Source organism: Vipera berus (assembly GCF_964194415.1).
Source record: "Vipera berus genome assembly, chromosome: 2".
NCBI lineage: Eukaryota > Metazoa > Chordata > Lepidosauria > Squamata > Viperidae > Vipera > Vipera berus.
The window spans coordinates 71,165,599-71,188,141 of NC_138203.1; the positions used below are offsets into that span (position 1 = coordinate 71,165,599).

The 22,543-nt window shown below is 40.2% G+C and overlaps 1 protein-coding gene across 1 annotated transcript in view; it reads right to left on the reverse strand.

Moving 5' to 3' along the window:
- MAMDC2 (MAM domain containing 2) overlaps positions 1-11,815 on the reverse strand; it is a gene marked incomplete at its 5' end in the record, with an annotated part of 90,474 nt that extends 78,659 nt beyond the window's left edge. The window contains one exon of the mRNA XM_081316201.1: positions 11,701-11,815. Within this exon, the coding sequence (XP_081172327.1) occupies positions 11,701-11,815 (115 nt within the window). The remainder of the gene's footprint in view (positions 1-11,700) is intronic.
- Positions 11,816-22,543: the final 10,728 nt, after the last annotated feature.

Genomic DNA, 22,543 nt, shown 5'->3' on the forward strand with positions numbered 1-22,543 from the left:
TACTTTTTTTCCTATAGTTTGCAGTATTTTATTAGATTATAGAATAAAATACAAAAATATAAAAGCAAATAGTAGGACACAGTGGAGAGGAAAAAAGGGGGGAAAGTGAGGGGGAGAAGGGAAAAAGAACAGACTTCCTCTGCTGCAGTAGAAGGAAGTATTAACATTGAACCCCAACTTTTTACTTTTCCATATTATTATAAACTAGGCATTTCTATAACAACAAATGAATCTAATCAGTAAAACCATAAATCCCCCCCCTTTTTTTAAGTCATCAAGTTTTTGACACCTTGCTAAGCACTGGTGGTACTTAAATATTGTCATGTCCTAAAAGTGGTACAATCTGTGAAAAGGTTGAAAAGCCCTAATCTAATACACATTCTATTTGCTCCAGGCCATCTCTATTCCTAGCTTTTAGCAGAGCTTGCAAGATGCCTAAGTCTTCATTTACTTTTATCAGCTTTTTAACCACACAGAATTGTTACAAGCTTTATACATGCATATTCCCTGTGAATAAACATTCTTTTTTCTTGCCAGACAAAACTCCCCAATTACAGGCTTCCTGGTGTCTTTTGAAGTGTATGCCTAATCTTGCTTTGTTTTGGCATCCAGCCCATCAGTTTCATCTGACCTTCTTCCTAGGGCTGAGAGAAAGTGACTAGCGGCCCAAGATCATCCAGCTGGCTTTGTTCCTAAGGCAGGACTAGAACTAGGGTGGATCTAATTCCTCCGCACCGTAAGAAGTAATTATACACACAAAGTTTCAGGACAGAGTCCATGTTATGAGCTAATCCATATTGGTAAGCATCCATTACAAAAATTTAGTTCAACTGCCCATTATTAATTCCATAGCTCCTAATGAGGGCTGATAATAACTGACCATTATTAATGGGCAGTGATTATCAGCCCTCATTAGGAGCTATGGAATTTATAGGAATGGCAGACATAAACAAATATAATGCACATCAATTAGTAGTATCTTGGTCTTAATGGGAGAAGAGGAGGAGAAACGTCACTTTAAATTGTCCAATTTTTGTGCAAGATTTTTTAGAAATTGTTTATCATTGCTTTCTTACTAAGACTGAGAGGAAGTGTCTAGTCCAAAATCACCCAGTTGGCTTAAGTCAGGACCAGAATTCATAGTCTCCAGTATCTAGCCTTCCTTAACCACTACACCAAAATGACTCCCATTTCTTAAGGACATGGTCTCACAACCCTGCCTTCATGTATCCTCATAGCAGAAGTTCCATAACTTTTTGATCAGCTGATCCCATATTGAAGTTGTGTGTTCCATCTTTGTGCATGATTTGGGGTGCTTCAGTGATTAATACAGTAATGACACAGTGGAGAGTTGTGATTGCGCAGCTCCTACTGGCCTCTTGCAGTTGTGGTGTATCCACCCATAAATTTCTGCTCTGGTAACTGCTTGTTGAGTTAAGTTTTTGGAAGAGAGGAAGGGAGTCCTGTGAAAAATTACATTTCCTTTCCTTATTTGTTAAATAATTTCAACAAAATGTTTGCTGTTTATAAATGGCACCTAAGTAGCTGGAGCAATGCAATCTTTCCCATCTGTTCCCATTTGCAATTGAATTGAGCTACATCCTTTGCTTGTTATTCTGGTGGCAGGAAAGCTTTAAGCATGAGCTACAATGTCAAGCTGGGACATGGCAGGAGAAACCTGGCCTCTACTCTACCAGTATCTCTTGCTATCCCCCTCTGAACTACATTTAGACCAGGGCTTTGCAACCAGTGGTACATGTACCACCTGTGGTACATTGGCACCTGCCAGGTGGTACGCGACCACCCTAGAAAAGTAGTAGCAGGGGAGGGGAATGAGCTGAACCGGTGGCAGCACCACACAAGCCTGAGCGAGAGATGGCTGGAGCTGCAGGGCTGTCAGGCCTCAGCGGAAGCACCAGGATCAGCACCAGGCTCCAGCTGGAGCTCAGTGCTGATCCTGGCGCTTCTGCTGAGCCCAGAAGAAGTGCTGATCAGCTGGAATGTTGCAGCATTTCCAGGGTCTTGTGATTTACATTGAGATGCTTGACAACTGATTCATATTTATGACCGTCACAATATCCCAGGGTCATGTGAAGTGACCAAAACCTGATGAAACCATCCAGCAGATGGGGGGGGGATAAAAACCAAACACCTCCCACCCACCCCCACGGCCAATCCTCAACAGAAATGCTCACAACAATGAAAACCTTGGACAGGAGGAAGAGTGCCGCCGGGCGGGCAGGAAGGCGTCTTGCTTGGCTGTGGCTTGGGGGGCACTTTTTTCAGTGCCATTGTAACTTCAAACAGTCACTAAGCGAACTGTTGTAAGTCAAGGACTTTTTTCCTTTTTTTTCTTGGTCATCAAGTTTTTGACTCCTTGCTAGGCGACTGGTGGTACTCGGATGTTGCCATATCCTAAAAGTGGTACAATGGGTGAAAAGGTTGAAAAGCCCTGATTTAGACAGAGAGAGGGAGAATGAGTGAAAATAGGTAAGCAGAGTAAAGGATGCAAGAGAAACAGAGCAAGTGAATGAGAAAGTGTGCAAGAGGGCAATACAAATGATACAGTGAGAAAGAATGGAATGGAGGTGAATGAAAGAGTGAGCAAGAGAGAACTTGTGAGACAGAGCAAAGGAAATGGAGACAGAAACTGATCAGTGGAAAACCGCAAGAAGCAAGCAAGAGCACAAGAAGGAATGAGAGAGCGAAAGATTGTGCAAATGAGAAAGAATGCAAGTGCCATGGCCTAGACAAAAGGAGCAGACGCATTTTTTTAAGTCTATCACAGTCAGATAACATTTGGAAAAATCCTAAATTACCTCTCTAATTCACAGAACTATAAAGAGGTAGAGGAATGGGCCTGATCTGTGATTGGGGGAAACATTCTCAGTAAATCAGGAGAGGCAGAAGCCCACCTTGATCTTGCAGATCAAGTTCTGACAGGTGGTTAACTCCATGAGGCCTGCCAACTGGAGAAACCTGACCCCTTTCCCAGCCCCTGCCCCACCTCACGTAAGAAAGAATTAGTAAGGGGTGTTTTCCTCCCAGAACAAAATCCTCCGATCACTTTCCTTAACTTGCTCCATATTAAAGTCATAAAGGCAGCACCAAATTATGGCCTTATCATCAAGATAGAACAGAGATTGGCTATTGAGACTGTTGTGTAGTGAGTTAGTTGCGCAGGAATGAAGACGAGGCGAGTGAGTTCAGCAATGAACATGTTTATTTGCTTGCAGGATCCGAACTAGAGAACTGGGCTGCAGCTTGCAGCAATTTATAGCCTGGCCTCTAGGCGGCAGCCAATAGGTTTGAAGCAGCCTATTGCTGCCTAGGGGCAACCAATAGCAGCCCTGGAGATGGGGTGTCTGAGGTGCTGGGAGCCGTTAGCTAGCTTCAGCTTACCACGTGGTGTTACAATAAAGCCCAATACACTACAGGGACAAATTATGCTGGCATACTTTGGTACCATCTTATGCACCCGAGAAAAGTCTGTTAAGCCAGCCATTGGATATGATTTCAGGTTTGCACAATATATGGTCACCAAGCATATATTGTGTCTTTCAAAGTTTGGCAGCTTTATAGAAAACTTTAGTAAGGATTTGATATAGAAACCTGAAGAGATTAAATAACTGTCTCTATAATGTATGAATGACAAAATTTATCAGTCTAAGTTTTTTTCCCCTGGTCCAGTTCTAAGCTAATATCAACAATTATATTGTAAAGTTTCTATTTTTTCATCACTAAACTAGCTCCAAAATCCAACACCAAAAAAACCACTGATGGAACAGATACCTTTAGTGTATTCCATCCTCTCCTGCGTGCTTTCAGAATTATACAATAAAACTTATGTGAATATTGGAACTCAAAACAAGATGCCCAGAGAAATCAATGTTTCCCCCTGACAACTCCCTCTAGAATCCATGCCACAGTAGGTTCAGGCTGAGTTGGTTTTGTGATTAATGATGCCATTCATTTACTGAATAGGTAAATCTCCCTGCTTGGAGACCTGCTTCCAAAATTCTGAATCTGCCCAAATGTTGGGAGATTATTGGTGAAGATCGTTCTAGAAGACTTAAGGAAATCATACATCTGAGAAAAGTTCAGAAGTTTCCAACAAATCCTGTTAAATCTAGAACATTCCAGGAAGTTTGTAAAAATGGAATCCATTTACATAATAACATTGCAACATATTCTTCAACCATTCTGCTTTCCCAACAAAATAATCCTTCCCAAAAATCAGAGAATCCTGACTTGTCCCCGAGCAGCCGAGTATGTGCATTTGGCATAAGAACTTGGAAGTCATCATTATGTTTGCTTTATACAGCAAAATGACATTGTTTGTCCTCACATAATAACAAAGCACACAGTGATTACCCAATCATTATGGCAAATATATATGCTACCGTTAGAAGGAGAAAAATAATTCTTCTCAGATGTCACAATGATCAAATTCCCTGGAAAGTCACTGACATACATTTGCCAAAATGGGTTTATGGGAACTGTTTCTGTGCCTGATGAGCATGTTTGGCGCTGAGAAATTTCCACACAAAGGGCTTCAAAATGTTTGTTTTTGACAGGGAAGTATAAAACCAATCCATAACAGCTAACTCTAAATTTCCTGCTTACCATGCTATACCTCTGAGGCACATAGGTAAATAGAATAACATGATTGCTCTAGTTGTGGCACCTTCACAAGGAGTTTGATGTTTGGCAATGCCAGACCTCACTACCTAATTATCGATTAGATGTGCTAAAAGGTGTTATCTAATTTATGGGCAGAAACACTAACTTACCTAAAGCGAAAATGTTCAGCTAGTGTCTAAGCTGTAGTTAGTATTCATGTAACAGCTTTGATTTCCAGAGATGGGACTAGCTACACATGTCAAGAAGATCAATTTTTCCTCCCAAACCAGAGGGAACTTTGAAATATTGTTCTAGTTTTCAAGAGAACAAAGTTGATATGGCTCTTTCAGTGTAAATAACTGTGCACATATGTTTAAAATAAACAGCTATTGTGATCAATAATTATTTTCAACCAAATGACTATAAGACAGTGTATCATAGATCAACCCTCAGTGAGTCCTATTGAATTCTATAAATCCTATTCCCAATGTGCATTTATATACAATTGCAGTTGAAATATGGTTGATTTTTTCCACAAGCCATATCACATGATGTTCAGAGTGGCTGGAACTTTCTGTCTATTAGAGAAAAGACTATATTTCCTACTCCTCCACTTCAAAGGTTTTTGCAGCAAAAACTAGATGACTGGAATATAGCTACTCTATTGTTGTTGTTGTTACCTGCAAAGTCATGTCTGACCCATCATGACCCCATGGACAACGTTCCTGTCTTCTACCATCTTCTGGAGTCCCTTTAAGCTCACGCCTACTGCTTCAGTGACTCCATCCAGCCACCTCATTCTCTGTCGTCCCCTTCTTCTATTGCCCTCAGTCTTTCCCAGCATTAGGCTCTTCTCCAGTGAGTCCTTCCTTCTCATTAGGTGGCCAAAGTATTTGAGTTTCAACTTCAGGATCTGGCCTTCTAAAGAGCAGTCAGGGTCGATCTCCTCTAGGACTGACCGGTTTGATCGCCTTGCAGTCCAAGGGACTTGCAGGAGTCTTCTCCAGCATCATAGTTCAAAGGCCTCAATTCTTTGGCGCTCAGCCTTTCTTATGGTCCAACTCTCCCTGCCATACATTGCAACTGGGAAGACCATAGCCTTGACTATACGCACTTTTGTTGACAGGGTGATGTCTTTGCTTTTTAGTGTGCTGTCTAGATTTGCCATGGCTTTCCTCCCCAGGAGCAAGCGTTTTTTAATTTCTTGGCTACAATCCCCATCTGCAGTGATCTTGGAGCCCAGGAAAATAAAATCTGTCCCTACCTCCATTTATTCCCCATCTATTTGCCAGGAATTGAGAGGGATGGATGCCATGATCTTGGGTTTTTTAATGTTAAGTTTCAACCCAACTTTTGTACTCTCCTTCTTCACCCTCAACAAGAGGCTCTTTAGTTCTTCTTCACTTTCTGCCATTAGAGTGGTATCATCTGCATATCTTAGGTTGTTGATATTTCTCCCAGCAATCTTAATTCCAACTTTTGATTCATCTAGCCCTGCCTTTCTCATGATGTGCTCTGCATATAAGTTAAATAGGCAGGGTGACAGTCTACAGCCTTGCCGGACTCCTTTCCCAATTTTGAACCAATCAGTGGTTCTGTGTCCAGTTCTGACTGTTGCTTCTTGACCCGCATATAGGTTTCTCAAGAGACAAATAAGATGGTCTGGTACTCCCATCTCCTTAAGAACATGCCACAGTTTGTTGTGATCCACACAATCAAATGCTTTAGCATAGTCAATGAAGCAGAAGTAGATGTTTTTCTGGAACTCCCAAGCTTTCTCCATGATCCAGCATATGTTGGCAATTTGATCTCTAGTTCCTCTGACTCTTCGAAATCCTGCCTGTACTTCTGGTAGTTCTTGATCCAAATACTGCTGGAGTCTAGCTTGTAGGATTTTAAGCATAACTTTACTAGCATGTGAAATGAGTGCAATGGTGCGATAGTTTGAACATTCTTTGGCACTGCCTTTCTTTGGAATTGGAATGTAAACTGATCTTTTCCAATCCTGCGGCCACTGTTGAGTTTTCCAAATTTGCTGGCAAATTGAGTGTAGCACTTTTACTGCATCGTCTTTTAAGATTTTGAATAGCTCCAGCTGGAATACTGTCACCTCCACTAGCTTTGTTGTTGCTCAGCTTTTCTAAGGCCCACTTCACTTCACATTCTAGGATGTCTGGCTCGAGGTCAGTGACCACCTCATCGTGGTTATCAGGGACATTAAGCTCATTCTTGTATAGTTCTTCTGTGTAATTTTGCCATCTCTTCTTAACCTCTTCTGCCTTTGTTAGGTCCCTGCCATTTTGGTCCTTTATCATGCCCATTTTTGCATGAAACGTTCCCTTCATCTCTCCAATTTTCTTGAAGAGATCTATGGTCCTCCCTATTCTATTGTTTTCTTCTATTTCTTTGTACTGTTCATTTAAAAAGGCATTCTTATCTCTTCTAGCTATTCTCTGGAATTCTTCATTCAATTGGGCGTATCTTTCTTTTTCTCCCTTGCTTTTTGCTTCCCTCCTGTCCTCAGCTATTTGCAAAGCTTCCTCACAAAGCCATTTTGCTTTCTTGCATTTCTTTTTCTTTGGGATGGTTTTAGTTGCTACCTCTTGTACAATGTTGCAAACCTTCGTCCAAGTAATTCTTGCTTTGCCTTATAACACCAAAAGGAACTGGAATCCCAAAATTTCACTTAGAGTACAATGTTGCAAACCTCTGTCCATAGTTCTTCAGGCACTCTGTCTATCAGATCTAATTCCTTAAATCTATTTGTCACCTCTACTGTATATTCAACAGGGATATGATTTAATTCATACCTGAGTGGCCTAGTGCTTTTCCCTACTTTCTTCAGTTTAAGCCTAAACTTTGCAACGAGAAGCTCATGGTCTGAGCCACAGTCAGCTCCTGATCTTGTTTTTACTGACTGTATAGAGCTTCTCCATCTTTGGCTGCAGAGCACATAGTCAATCTGATTTCTGTGTTGACTGTCTGGTGATGTCCATGTGTAGAGCCGTCTCTTGGGTTGTTGGAAAAGAGTGTTTGCTATGACCATCATATTCTGTTGACAAAATTCTATCAGCGTGTGCCCTGCTTCATTTTGTACTCCAAGGCCAAAATTGCCTGTTATTCCAGTTATCTTTTGGCTTCCTACTTTAGCATTCCAGTCCCCCATGATGATAAGGACATCAATTTTTGGTGTTAGTTCTATAAGGTGCTGTAGGGCTTCATAGAACTGGTTAATTTCATCCTCTTCAGCACTGGTGGTTGGGGCATAGACTTGGACTACTGTGATATTGAATGGTTTGTCTTGGATTCGAACTGAGATCATTCTGTCATTTTGGGGATTGTATCCCAGTATTGCTTTTCCTACTCTTTTATTGACTATGAAGGCTACTCCATTTCTTCTGAGGGATTCTTGCCCGCAGTAGTATACCTGATGGTCATCTGAATTAAATTCACCCATTCCTGTCCATTTTAGCTCACTGATTACTAAGATGTCGATGTTCAGTCTTGTCATCTCTTGTTTGACCACGTCCAGTTTTCCTTGATTCATGGATCTTACATTCCAGGTTCGTATGGAGGAAAAATCTTTACAGCATCGGACTTTCCTTTCAACACCAGATACATCCACAGCTGAGCATCCTTTCACCTTTGGCCCAGTCGCTTCATTCTTTCTGGCGCTACTAGTACTAGCCCTCTGCTCTTCCACAGTAGCATATTGGACACCTTCCGACCTGAGGGGCTTATCTTCCAGCGTCATATCTTTTTTCCTTTTGGTACTGTCTGTGGGGTTTTCATGACAAATACACTGGAGTGGGTTGCCATTTCCTTCTCCAGTGGATCACGTTTTGTCAGAACTCTCTGCTATGACCTGTCCATCTTCGGTGCCCCTGCATGGCATAGCTCATAGCTTCATTGAATTACGCAAGCCCCTTCGCCACGACAAGGCAGTAATCCATGAAGGGATTCTATAGGAACTATAGGAACTTCTATAGATATTCTATAGGAACCCGTAATACAGATGTATATTTTAACCCTTAAAATCTGCTCCATATCATTTTCTGTTCCTAGATACAAGGCTAGAGATTCCAAGTCTTAATATGGCTAGAATGAAAACTAAACACAAATTATTATTTGGGGTAAATTTGTTCCTGTTTCTTATAGTGGGTAACCACAGAACAGCTTGCTTCCTCTAGCTATTTTTATTTAGACTAAAATCAACTTTATATTTTCATCTGTGGTCTGCACTGTCAACTCATTTCCATGATGCTTGAAAATTATGGCTTGTCTATTCTCCGGGTAACTCAAAGCCAATCTTAATTTTAGCCCTTTAAATAATCGTCACTGCCCCCTCAATTTAGGAAATTACTTTTGTAAGTATATGTTTTCCTTCTCATACCTAAGGGACCAATACAAGTTTTCTGGAAAATGATTGTGGCTTCCCCTTCTGCTTGAAATAGAAAACAAGAAAAAATGGTCAAGTGTGGCAGATACCAATGATAAGGTTCTGAAGAGGAAAAAATTGATCACATAAGGCAACAAATATGAAAGACAACCACATTAAAAGAATTGATGGATTCAGCAAAGCTGCATCAACATGTCAGTACATAAGTAGACTTATTTCAGTGTGGTTTTGGTTGGTTTTAGTAGAAAGAAAGCACATTTTTTCTTAAACTATCTTTTTTCTCATTTTATGAGGTCATTCCTGAACAGTAGCTGAATTAATGAGCATTGGGGGGATATTATGTTAATGTTCTCTAGCATTAATGTAACATTAAATAAGACAGGCCTTCTCTTAGTACCATGATCAATAAAATTATTGAATTTTACAGTGTAATTCTGAATGGGCAAATATTCACACTTTTGAGAATTCAGTAATATAAACTTGACCCTACACAGTGTTTAGAATGCAGTATTGCAGGCTAATTCAACTCATTGCCAGGAGTTCAATCCTGACTGGTTCAAGATTGACTCAGCGTTCCATCTTTCTAAGATCAGTAAAATGAGGAGCCAGATAGTTGGGGGCAATATGCTGACTGTAAACTGCTTAGAGAGGGTTTTGTTAGCAACTGGACTCTAAGCAAGTACAACCACTCAAAATCAATAACCAAACCAATTTTTCCTGGGTAGCTGAGAACTGTGTCTTCTGTTTGCAAGCCATCCATAATTCTTACCAGGGAGTATGTTTTTTCTCTCAGTCCCTCTCATTTTCCCCTTCTCCTCATGCTCTTCCACTTCTACTTCTAACTAATGTACTCATTCAAATACAGACTTATTATTCAGTCTTAGATTTAAAAAAAAATACATTGCAGGAGACTAGGCATTTTCTCTTTCTAAGGATTTTCACAAACATTTTTCTTGGCTTTTATGTACTTTCTGAATTTCAGCACTGGAAGCATTTGGAGCTGAGTAAAATAACACATTTTTTTACTCTCTAATTGGAAAAAATGCAAGATCACCAGTTTTACAGAGAGCATTAAGGAAAATGTGAAATCAACACAGACTTGCCATAGGAAGGCTCACGTTGTTGTGTTGCTCCTCTGTGGCTGCTAGTAATTTATTTTATTCAAAAACTTCCCTTTAGCTTTGGCAGATGTTCAAAACAAAATTGAAAAACACATTTCAAGAGATAAAAAAATAAAACAAATACTAAAATCAGTCAAATAAAGTATTGATTAAAAAAACAGTTCATGATTCAATGTGTTAGAAACTGGGGAAAGAGATGCATCTTTACAGATTTTGTAAATCCGAAGAGCGTGAGAGGCAAATGTAACTTTTGAGTCTAGGTTATATAGCCTGCTACTGTGACAGTCATGAAAACATCATGAATTCATTTATTTATATGATTTATACAGCTGCCCATCTTACACAAGCAACTCTGAGTTGTTTACAGAATTAAAACACACAAATCCACCAGCCCAAAACCCAGGGATAAACAACAATTCCACTCACTAACAGTGTTGATGATGTAACAGGGTAGATTTAAACTGAATTAAGAAAAACCTCTTACTGCTAATAAAATTAATTATGGGAGACAAGGACTCTTTTTTTGTTCCAGTATTCAGTCAGAGGAATAATAATATATTTATGTGCATGGATAGGTAGCAGGAGTTCTAGAGACCACATAAGTTATTTCAATTGCAAACCAGACAATATATCCCTTTTCCTACCCTGAATATTAAATAGTTTGCAACTGCTTCTGTATGCCTGATATGAGATCAAATGAGCAAACAGAGTTCTTGTCATGCAAATAAACCTCATTACAGCATTGTATAATTCCCTGAACAGCCAGCAATAGCACACAGTACACTTCTCAGAGCACATTGTCTGGGGAGGCACTAACTACTGTGTTTCCCTGAAAATAAGACCCACCCAGAAAATAAGCCCTACCCTGATTTTTTAGTGTGCTCCTTAATATAAGACCTACCCAAAAGATAAGCAGGGGGGTGGGGGGGTGGGCCTGGCCGGCACAGGAGGCAGCAAGCATGTGGGGGCCGACTGTGTCCGGATTCAGACACAGCCCGTGCAGCACAGGTAAGTCCAAGTGTGGAGGCAGAGGCAAGGGGAGACAGGCGATCCACACACGCTGTGCAGCCACCTGGCTTGCAGGAGGCTCACATGGGGGCACGAACAGCAGGTGGAGACAGAGGTACAGGGGGCAGGCAATCCAGATGTGCTGCACTGCTGCCTGGCTCACAGGAGGCTCCCGGCAGGCTCCTGCAGTAGCACCAGCAACAGGCGGAGGCAGAGGCATGGGGGGAGGCAGGCAAACCGAATGCACTGCATGGATACCTGGCTTGTGGGATGCTCATGTGAGCCAGGGAGCCACTCAGCACGTCCAAATCACCTGCCCCCCCATGCCTCTGCCAATGCTGCCAATGCTGCCATGTGAGCCTCCCGTGAGCCTCCTGTGAGCCAGGCAGCTGCGCAACATGTCTGGATCACCTGCCCCCATGCCTCTGCCTCTGCCTGCTGCTGGTGCTATTGTGTGAACCTCCCGCAAGCCTCCCACAAGCTAGGCGGCTGCATAGCATGTCCTGATCTCCTTCCTGGCCCTGCTTCTGCCTTTGTGCTTGGTCTTACCTGCACTTGCCAAAGGGCTGGTGGGCTGCAGCTGCCGCTGGACACCATCGGCCCCCATGCATTCACCATCTCTTGTCCATGTGCCGAGAGTGGGGCACCCAGTCAGGCTGATCATCGGGATAACATGTTTTCCCGAAAATAATCCGTGATGCGTCTTTGGTGCCAAAAATATATATAAGACCAGGTCTTATTTTCAGGGAAATATGGTATGTACTAAGAAAAGAGTCAAGAAACCAATTACATCCAGGCAAAGTTGAAAATCACTTGCATGAACCAATTATCTGGCTCCCATCTCCCCTTTGTCTATCAACCTATCATACTTCTTAATTTGCACCATTGCTCAGCCATGCCAAATAGCTGCTGAATTCAGCAGATATCACTGTCCTAGTCTATTATTCTGTTTTTCTGCATACAAGAGTACCCATACTACTCTTGGTTCCCTGAGAGATTGACATCTCTCTCTACAGAGAATTCAAAAGAGTAGTCAGTGGAGGTATTGCTGTTAATTAGCTCAGCAAGCCTGTTGCCTATGGGAATTTTGTTCTGAGGTCACCTGAAGCCAAGTTGTTTTAGAGTTTGACAAAATGGCCGCAGACTCTACCATTTCCCTCAAACAAAATTAGGCGTGATCACCCAACATTTTCGCCCAGGATGGCAGCCTTAGCAGCTAAACAAAATACTGAGCTCAGCTAGAGTTAACCATGATTAGATTTTTGTTGCTTCAGCATATTGTGCCATCCCAATCCCTATGACTAGTTATGGATAGATACATTTTGTGAAACTGAAGAATTGATTGATTCAGTCAATTCTTTGATTGTTGTGAACTGCCAAGATGTTGGGAGTCAGGTAGCATACAGTTTAATAGATGAGGAGGAAGAGGAGGATCCATGGTGTAGGAATAAATGAATAATAAACCATAATCATAATAGTAAAATTGGAAGAGACCTTGGAGGTCATCTAGTCCAACCCCCTGCTCAGGCAGGAAACCCTATACCATTTCAGTCAAATGGCTGTCCAGTCTCTTCTTAAAAACTTCGTCTTGGAGCATTCACAGCTTCTGGAGGCAGGTAGTTCCACTGGTTAATTGTTCTAACTGTCAGGAAGTTTCTCCTTAGTTCTAGGTTGCTTCTCTCTTTGGCTAGTTCCCATCCATTGCTTCTTGTCCTGCCTTAGGCGCTTTGGAGAATAGCTTGACTCCCTCTTCTCTGTGGCAGCCCCTGAGATATTGGAACACTGCTATCATGTCCCCGCTCGTCCTTCTCTTCATTAAACTAGACATGATTTTGTTTCAAGGATTTTTGAAATGAAGGCTGTCCTGAAAGATAATAATCCTGCAGGATTGCTTTGCTGGTACTCGAGCAAGGCCTTGTAAGTTTTGGACCGTGGCTCCAAAGATAGCAGAATGTTTTGTCTTGTGTTCCTCCTGGCATTATCCCCATTGTGCCTTTCTTTTTAGGGCTTGAAAGGAATACGACATAGAACCTTTCATCTTGTAAGTGAGCAGTTTCTAGGAAGCAATGAAAGAATAAACACAGAGTAACCAGAACAATATTTCTTTATTGGTCATAAGTGGACAGAAGTGATAAATGCAATAATTGTATTATTGTGTTAAATTTAGGATTAAGCCATTGTTTCCCCATTCTATCTTTCTAACTTCTGAGCCACACTGTAAGTGTGAGCGAAACGAGGGGAGAGGAGCTAAAAAAAACAACATTCTGGTGCATAGCTCGCATCAAAGCCCTACCTATCATTTGTTCTGAAGAGGTTAGGACCCAATAACAGGAAGGAGAAGACTCAGGCAGATGGTCTCGATATTAAAGTACATAGAATGTTTATGCTTCAAAACTTATGAACCAAATTATCATCTTTTTAAGGAAACATCAATACAGGAAATGGCTCCCTGGGAGTTACAAGCACATCCACTCTTGTTATTAAAAGCATCCAACACAAGCACAGCATTAACAACATTAAACAGGAGAAATTCCCAGTTGCTTCTGCTTTTCTGTGATTTACAGAAGAAGCCAAACAGGAACTGATTACATGCTGGGTTATACCAGTAGATCTGTGTTATATCTTCCACAGTACACCCTAAAACTCCATGAAGTCAAAACTCAAACAAAAACAAAACAAAACAAAAATCCCTTTCTTCCATCTGCAATTTAGCGAAAAACACAGGGTCAAGATGAGAACCATGGACTCAGCTGCAGCAAAGATGAATAAAACTTCATCTTATTACCAGGACTTCCCTGGAATTGAATTTTGACTGTCCATGTTGAATATGAGGCACTTTGTGTACTGGACTTTGTGAAGTGCCTTGCTTTTTTCTTTGGAAAAGAAATATCCATCATTTGGGAAAGATGGACCTCTAACTCCTATTGTCAGTTGTTGAAAAAGCTGAGATGAAATGCAATGCAATGCAAGTGCATCTAAATTATAAAATGTGGGATAGGTTGAGGTCTTCTTTAATAGGTTTCCATCACTTATTGAAGATATTTTCCTTTTCAGAAGAGTATTTAATTTACAGGAAATGAGAGGGTTTTTTGGCCCTATTAAACTATTCAGTCTATCTGCTTCTAGTGTATACGTGTTGAGCTGAGAATTTGTACTGCAATGTTTTCCTATCAGATCTCATTCAGTTTGATAAAACAAGAATTTGCTACCTGTAGCCCCCTCACACCTCCACCCCACCCCCCCAGTGTTTGGTACCTTTGTTTACTATCACCGAGAGGTGGAATCATGACTTCTTCTACAGCTAGAATCTCTCTTGCAATATATTGCCCTCTCTGGGGCAACCATCAAATATATTTATATTTAGATCATGGGCAGAATTTCTATATGGATTCAGTATTAGAGGCTTTGTGAGTTTTCAAAACTATCGTTAAAATAATGTTTTGGATTTTTATTTGGGAGCATCAGCACACCAGTTTAGATTGTTTCATAAGCACCAGGAAAAGCACCACAAGAAGTCCAAGTTCTGACAGAAAATAAATACATTAAATCAAACAGATGTTAAATATTTATACAAAAGCACATCCAGATTCATCATTTTATTTTTAACTTTACCAGATTATAAAACAGCAAAAGAGCACATAATGTAACAATAAAACTAATGCTATATCTGCCAAAAAGTATGTTTTTGTACCAGAGCACTTGCGTTAATATATTTTCGTAATCCTGTGTCTGTCCTGATTAGTGCTTTATTTTATGACTTCTGTGTATTTCGGTTGATTCAGTCAGAGTTACTCTAAACAGTCAGTTATTTTTAAATAAAGCATTTGCTAATATCCTCATTCAGAAGAGTGCTGCATATAATCTGAACTGAGATAAGGCAGCCGCCCCCCATATGTGGCCTCTAAAGGTCTGTGCGTAACTTTGGCCCCTTTACAACCCGTGGACTTCAACTCCCAGAATTCCTGAGCCAGCATGGCCCACCCCTGCTCTTTAGCCTCCATTCATATAGTTAGATAAGATAACCTTTATTGTCATTTTTTTACTGTGGGCACTACCGCACACATAAAAAATGAAATTTAGTTGCCCGCTCTCAAAATGAAACAAACCTAAACATACTATATACAACATACATATAGACCCACACCCCTACATATGTATAACAAATAAATATTAAATACTGTCCATCTTGAATATACAACGAAAGGAGGAAGCTTGAGAGTTCACAAGGTTAATGTTGTATAGAATGAAACTATGGCTGAATCTGCATGTTCTGCTTCGGATAGCACGAAAGAGCTATCTCGAAAAAAGGTGTGCGTTGATTTTTTGGCGGGTAGGCCTAATATCAGCCCAACCCCCAAAATAAGCCCTAGTTTTGGGGCGAGCTGCACACCTAAAAATCAAGCTAGGGCAGGGGTGGAGCTTATCATTATGAGCAAGGCCTCCCACACTTGCCTCGCTGGCCCAGTTCTTCTGCAGCTGAAGGAGCAGCTTCATTCTGCAGCTGAGAATGGAGCTCAGGCCTGCATTTTGCAATCAGAGGCCTTTCCAGAAGCCTGTACAACTGAGAACTAAGCTATAGATTCAATCCGTAGCTTGGTTCTCAGCTGCACAGGCCTTCCGGAAAGACCTCTGACGACAAAATGCAGGCCCAAGCTCCATTCTCAGTTGCAGAATGAAGCTGCTCCTTCAACTGCAGAAGAACTGGGCCGGCTAGGTGAGACTGCCAGTGCCACTTTGGCAAGGTGAGTAGAAAAGACATCCCCCCCTCCAAAAATAAGACCTGGTGCCTCTTTTGGAGGCAAAAAAAAGAAAAAAAATAAGACTGGATCTTATTTTCAGGAAAACACAGTAGTGCTTGGTAGAGTACAGATAATACAGATGTCCCTACGGATTGCTGGCAACTCCTATTAATATGATGATGAGATATAGGATTTTTTTTATTTTTTATTTTATTAAACAAATTTTAAATAAGAAAACAAGAACATTATTACAAAGTACTGAAAAGTGCATCAAATAGAAAAACACCAAAACATCCTAGACACCAAAAAAACAAAAACAACAACATTAGACAGGACCGGGGAGTGTAATACTACCCCTAATTTCTTTTTCTCGTGCATCCCAGGCTCAGGAATAACGAGCGCTAGCTAGGCTAGCTATACCATTAGTGACTGGATGTTGTGAGTACTGATTCATCTGTGGTGAGCAAAGATAAAGATAAAACACATTAGCAAATAGATAAAATAGCATACTGCAGCTTTTTTCCACCATTTCCCTCCAAAATTATCATGCTGTTTGGAAGTTGAAATTTAACAATCCAGAGGGAGGATTATTACAATAAATACGGGCTGGTTTAAGCTTATTCATTTTCTTCAATGACTTTCTTCCTAAGATCTCTTCAGTTTTCTTTTTATCTTCTGGTTTTAAGCACATTCATTCCAGGCAACCATAATCTTACAGGCCTAGCCATAACAATATATTCCCTCCGTGAAACAGCTGTTTTTCAGGACATTTCTGTCTCTGGTATCAGCTCACCAAAGAATTCAGATGCCCTGACAGATATTTTCCTTTTTTCCCCCCAAGGAGAACAGAAGGATGGTTTATGAGATATGATTGCTTTGAAATTATTCCGACATGTGCAGACAGTAAGCAATTATGTGGTAAAATATATCCTTGGGAAGTTCTTACAAAATATGTGCTAAATGCTCAAAGTAATCAGTGAGGTAAATATTTCTAATCCTAAAAGTAAATTTCATGCACATAAATGCACATATATATGCATAATACCTTTATATATTTATATGTAATTTTATTAATATTTTTAAGAAAAACAATAAAAATACATATTTTTGAAAGAGAAAAATAAAGAAAGTTTTAAAAAAGGACTAAGTAAATTGAAAAAAATACAAAGAAATAAAGAAAGGGGGAAGGAAAGGAAAGAAAAGAAAAAAGAAAAAGCTTCCGGTCTTAAAACAACATTTATGAGTACATTTATATGTTACCTCCTCTCTCTATGATTACAACATAAACGATACCTTTTTATAAAAGATTTTGTAACTAAAATCAAAATACATCTAAAAGTAGGGCCCAAGTTGACATTTGAAGGAGTGGTTTAAGATAAAAAAGATTTTGATTGTGTTGTACCAAATGTACTGCCTTCAGATCCTGCAATTGTGAAGGAACTACAACAACTGCACAGTGTGATCATAAATGCCTCGCTGAGGGAAGAAAGGGATTTTGGTGGGAACCCATTCAAGAGGTTTTGGCAGGAAGAAATCTTCGTGCAAATTGACTGTGCTGGCACAAAAGGCATCATAGTGATTTTTTTTCCAAATCAAGTGAATTCTTGAATGAGAACAATGGCATATTAGCAAAATCACTGTTTCCAAAGAAAATCTATAACGTACAAAAACGCATAGGAAGGAAAGCATTTGGCCATTATATTCTTGAGATAGAAAGGTAGGAGGGCACAGCAGCAGATGAACTCTTGACATGGTAGCCTACAATCCAGGAAGAATACTTTACTAGCTGTTGCCAAAACTTCTTAGTCTACACAGTGTTTTCTTAAGCCAGTTTACAAGCAAACTGGCATGAGCAGTAGAACATTAAATGAACTGCTGCTCAAGTAAGAAAAAAAATATCAGTTGAGAAGCGGAGAAAACTGCCAACCTCCTACAGAGTTCTTGCGCTGTGGTGCAAACAAGGGTATTAGGGGCTGAATTGGGTTGGCCTCAAAATCCTTAGTGAAAAATCAACATTCAACCACAGGTAGGCCTCGACTTACGACCACCTTATCTTGTACTTGCATCAATTTTAGCATGTCAGTTTTAAAAAAAATTGGCCTGCTGGCCTCCTGGGACCCTGTTTCTCTGCATCACGAATTTTTATTGATGGGGCCAAATGTAGTCAATTTTTAAATAAAGGAACCAACATCATTTTTAAGCATGAAATAAACCCCCCAATCTTGACACAGGATCTGTTTTGGCATTTAAGTTGAAAAAATGTATGGCCTCCAGGCCACCTACATCCCTGAACCCGGCATCAAAAATTTTCATCGGTTGACAAAATATAATTGATTTGTTAAAAAAAAGCAACCAACATCATTTTTAAACATGAAATTCAAGCCCGAATCTTATCCCAGCATCCACTTTAGCATGTCAGTTGTAAAAAATTTGGCCTCCTGGCTTCCTGGGTCCTTGACCCCAGCATCATGAAGTTTCATTGGTGGTACAAAATGTAGTTAATTTTTTAAAGAAGCAACCAACACCATTTTAAAGCATGAAATTCAACTCCGAATCTTGTCCCAGCATTTGTTTTAGCTTTTAAGTTAAAAAAAATGTCCTCCTGTCCTCCAGCATCCCTGACCCTGACATTATGAATTTTCTTCGCTGGGGAGCAAATATGGTCAAAGTTTTTTAAAAGCAACCAACAACATTTTAGCGTTTCGGTTGAAAACAAAACAAATGGGTTTGTTTGAACAACCTGCCAAATTTATGGTAAACTAAAAACTTGTTGACTCAATTCACACAGTTGTTTGGATTCAAACCTATGGAAACATGAGCCTATAACACTGTCCAGATTAATATACCATATCTTGTTTTACAAATTAGTCAACTATTTTAGTCTTGTATGCTATGCAACTCTCCAAAGTCTGTTTTTAGTATACAGTAAAAGAGAACTGAGTGCAGAATATACTAGCACTTGGTTTTATATATGTATATATATATATTCAGAGAATGAAGAACTTGTCCATTTCAGGCACTATCATATGAAGATTCTGCTATAGGCAGTGACTTCTTAGTGGAATTAATGGCCAATGAAATGGCTAAGAAATGAGTCAGTTAAACAGCTGGGTCTTACTATAGTGCTGCAAATCAGCTACAGCTGGTTGGAGAGAAAATTGAAACGAGCTAAAAGAAAGTAGCCGTTCAACATGAATGTGTCCCAAGTGACCAATTAACTGAAGATTTTGAAGGAAGTAAAGCTTAAAAGTGGAATAAGTCCCCCCCCAAAGGAATAGTCACTGTCATTATAAGCAGCTGGTGGAAAACAGTGTAGTAAGGGATAGGTAAAGTTGTCCCCAGCTGTCATTGACTTGCTCAAGGGATTACTAAGGATTAAGATTGGCCCAGACAGATTCTTATTGGTTACTTTAAGCCAGGGGTCTCTAAATTTACTCCTCAGTCATCAAGGGAACTGAAGTCCACAAATCTTAAAATTGCCACGTTTGGAGAGCCATTGCTTTAAGCTGATAGGAACTATGCTCTCTGTTTGGTATGGAGAACATCAGAATCTGGTTGTTTCAGGGTGAGCTCGCCCTGTCTAACTAAGCCTCTAAGATGATCCCCAGCTTGGATTAGCTAACTAGCAGCTGACCAACAGTAGCAGGAGAGAATGTGTGCTGTTTCTTTGCCACCTTATAATACAACCCTCCCTTTATCTATCAGTTGTTGAGATATACTTGGACATAGGTTTACTGCTCTTATGGAATGAGCTTAAACCCATGTTTAAAATTAGTCTGAATTTTAAGCCTGTCCAAATATTAGTTTGCGTCAACCAATACCAGGTGTCCTTTGAATACACTGATGTAAAATATTTCTACAAAACCAGATTGAATTTTTCCATGTGTGAAAAATTATGTCCTTCCTATCAAGCTGCAGGCTTGTCCCACACAAAGGAGAGAGATTGGTGGGTGATTTTGTGTTTTTTTATCATCTCATCATTACCTAGGAATGAAAATGAGAAAAGGGATGGAGAAAGGGGGGAAAAATAAAACCCCATTGGCCATGATGACAGTGGTATAAACCTATAAACCTTAATTGTACCACTGGAGATCCCCCATCAGTCTGGAAAGTGGACCCATGTTTGAAACGAGAGGAATGTAGATCATGGCTCTCCCTGGTTCACTGGATCATCAGCACACATGCTGCTGGTACAGTGCAACAGTTAATTGAAACATCTGATCATGAGTATGGCCAATTCCAAAATAAAGCCAATTAAAGTCTCCCTTCCCAAGGCCAGACACAATGCAAAGCAATGGTTCTTCCCCAAACTCCTCCCTCAGATGGTCCCAGAGAGTGTTTTTTTTTTGTTTTTCCATCTGGACGCCTCTTTATAAAGAAGTTAGGGAGTCTGTCCATAGGCACAATAGTGTTCAGAGTCATTTCCTAAGAGACCACAGTTTATATTTGTTTACTCTATACATCACCCAATGAAACTAAACTTGCTGGAGGGATGATTCTCAGGTCATTGTACTGACGGCTGCAATATTAAAGTAGGGTGCCATTAGTTAAAAGCAAGCAACCCTATCAAACAGAAAAGTTTATACTGCTGTGTATACAACAGCAGTTTGTGTCTTTTCTTAAGTGAACTCTATTAACAGAATAACAGAATAACAGAGCTGGAAGGGACCCTGGAGGTCTTCTAGTCCAACCCCCTGCTCTGGCAGGAAACCCTAGACCATTTCAGACAAACGGTGGTCCAATCTCTTCTTAAAAACTTCTAGTGTTGGAGGGAGGGAGGGAGGGAGGAAGGAAGGAAGGAAGGAAGGAAGGAAGGAAGGAAGGAAGGAAGGAAGGAAGGAAGGAAGAATAACAGAATAACAGAATAACAGAATAACAGAGCTGGAAGGGACCTTGGAGGTCTTGTAGTCCAACCCACTGCTCAGGCAGGAAACCCTATAGTACCATTTGGTGGTTAACTGAATTGTTATTTAAATAAAAATGTTGCAAGCAGTTAACTAATTGTAAAAAATGCCTTCAGTCGTACACTGTCTTGGAATTCTTATGAATTTTAAACAAATTTTTAATAGCATTGTGGGTTCCATTAGTGGTATTTTGACTAACTCTGCTCTCCACTTCATGTCCTTATGCAGACCAGAAATATAAGCAGCAGTGGCAAATTCCAAATGTCATTCTGCACTGCTTTAAACAAATCACTTGGCTTTTCCTTAGTATTTATTTTTAAGCTCAGTGCTGAGAATAGCAAAAACATTTATATGTAGAATTTTTCCATTCTCCTCCTTAATAACAAATGGTCTAGTGGAACAAATGGGATTGTCATAAAACTGGCCATTTCCCTCCCCTTAACCATCTGTCCCAAAAAGTGGCAAGTGTGTTTGGAGAAAGACAAGACCATGTAGGTTTGAGACCATTATTTCTTGAAAGGAAAAATGCCATTGAGGGTGGCCTTCCCATATTATTTTCACAATATTTTATTTCCAACTGACAGTGCAAAGAGAAATAAAGGATTGCACACAAAGGAAAAGCAAAGAAGGGTTTGAAATTACTCAAATTAATGGTAACAATAGCCCTCACTATGGCAAGAAACACTGTTCCCAATTCCAAAACTTGGATAACTTATTTCCCAGATTGATGCCATCAAGCTGTGAATTTTCCTTTCTGTTTCTGTGTCTGGTAATCATTATAGAAATAGGCAGATTGGTGAGGAACTTTTATCATCACATAATGACCCTAAGGAACATGCCTAGGATTTTAATTTAATACAGGGGGAAAGGGTATTGATTAACACATAATCTTGCGGTGAGAAAAAATTCTCCCATAGCCTTATTTTATTACAGCTGCAACTTAGGTAGCACTGAGTGTGGACAAGAGCTATAAATTTCTAATGATCTGATAAATGTGAAAGTAATTCTCGTGCTTTTGAGGACAATTCCCATTCAACGGTAGTTGAAACAGGCACCCCATGTAAAGACACATAAATGTAGATGCTTAACAACACAGTATTCCACATCTGAAAAACATGGAGATGATCGTGTAAATCCAGCTGGTGCATAGTTGCCACTTGCTTAGGAATTCATCTTTATGAGTTTCTCTGCTTGTTTTCATCTTTACCTTTATGTCTCCAGGGGAGGTTTCGGAAAGTCGGGTTGTAGCCAGAACCATGCAATTGAAGCCCCTCTCCCTGTTTAACATGTTGTGAAGCACATAAAAAGGGGCAGGGCTTTTGTTGACTTTTTTTGTCCCCTGCTGACCCCTCTGTTTATGTGTGTTAACTCTGTCTAAATTAAAAGGTAAAGTTGTCCTTCGGGTGAATAGAATTCTTGGTAACTTCACAGATGTGTCCATGTAGTTTCTGGCATACCACGAATATAGTTTTAGAAGAGAATATATGTGGGTCGTGTGGAGTCCTTGATGCTCTCTGAAGCTTGGTTGTTTCCTTGCAGATGTTTCTTAGATAATGAAATGTCTGAAGAGCAAACAACCAAGCTCAGCGAGCACCAAGAATTCCACAGAATATAGTTTTCCAGAAAGCTTTTTCAATCATAGTTGTAAAGCAGTGATAGGGTGACTTAACAAGTTGTGGTAAAAGCAGTGGTGGGATTCAGCCAGTTTGCACCACTTTGGCAGAACCGGTAGCTAATTTTTTGTTGCCC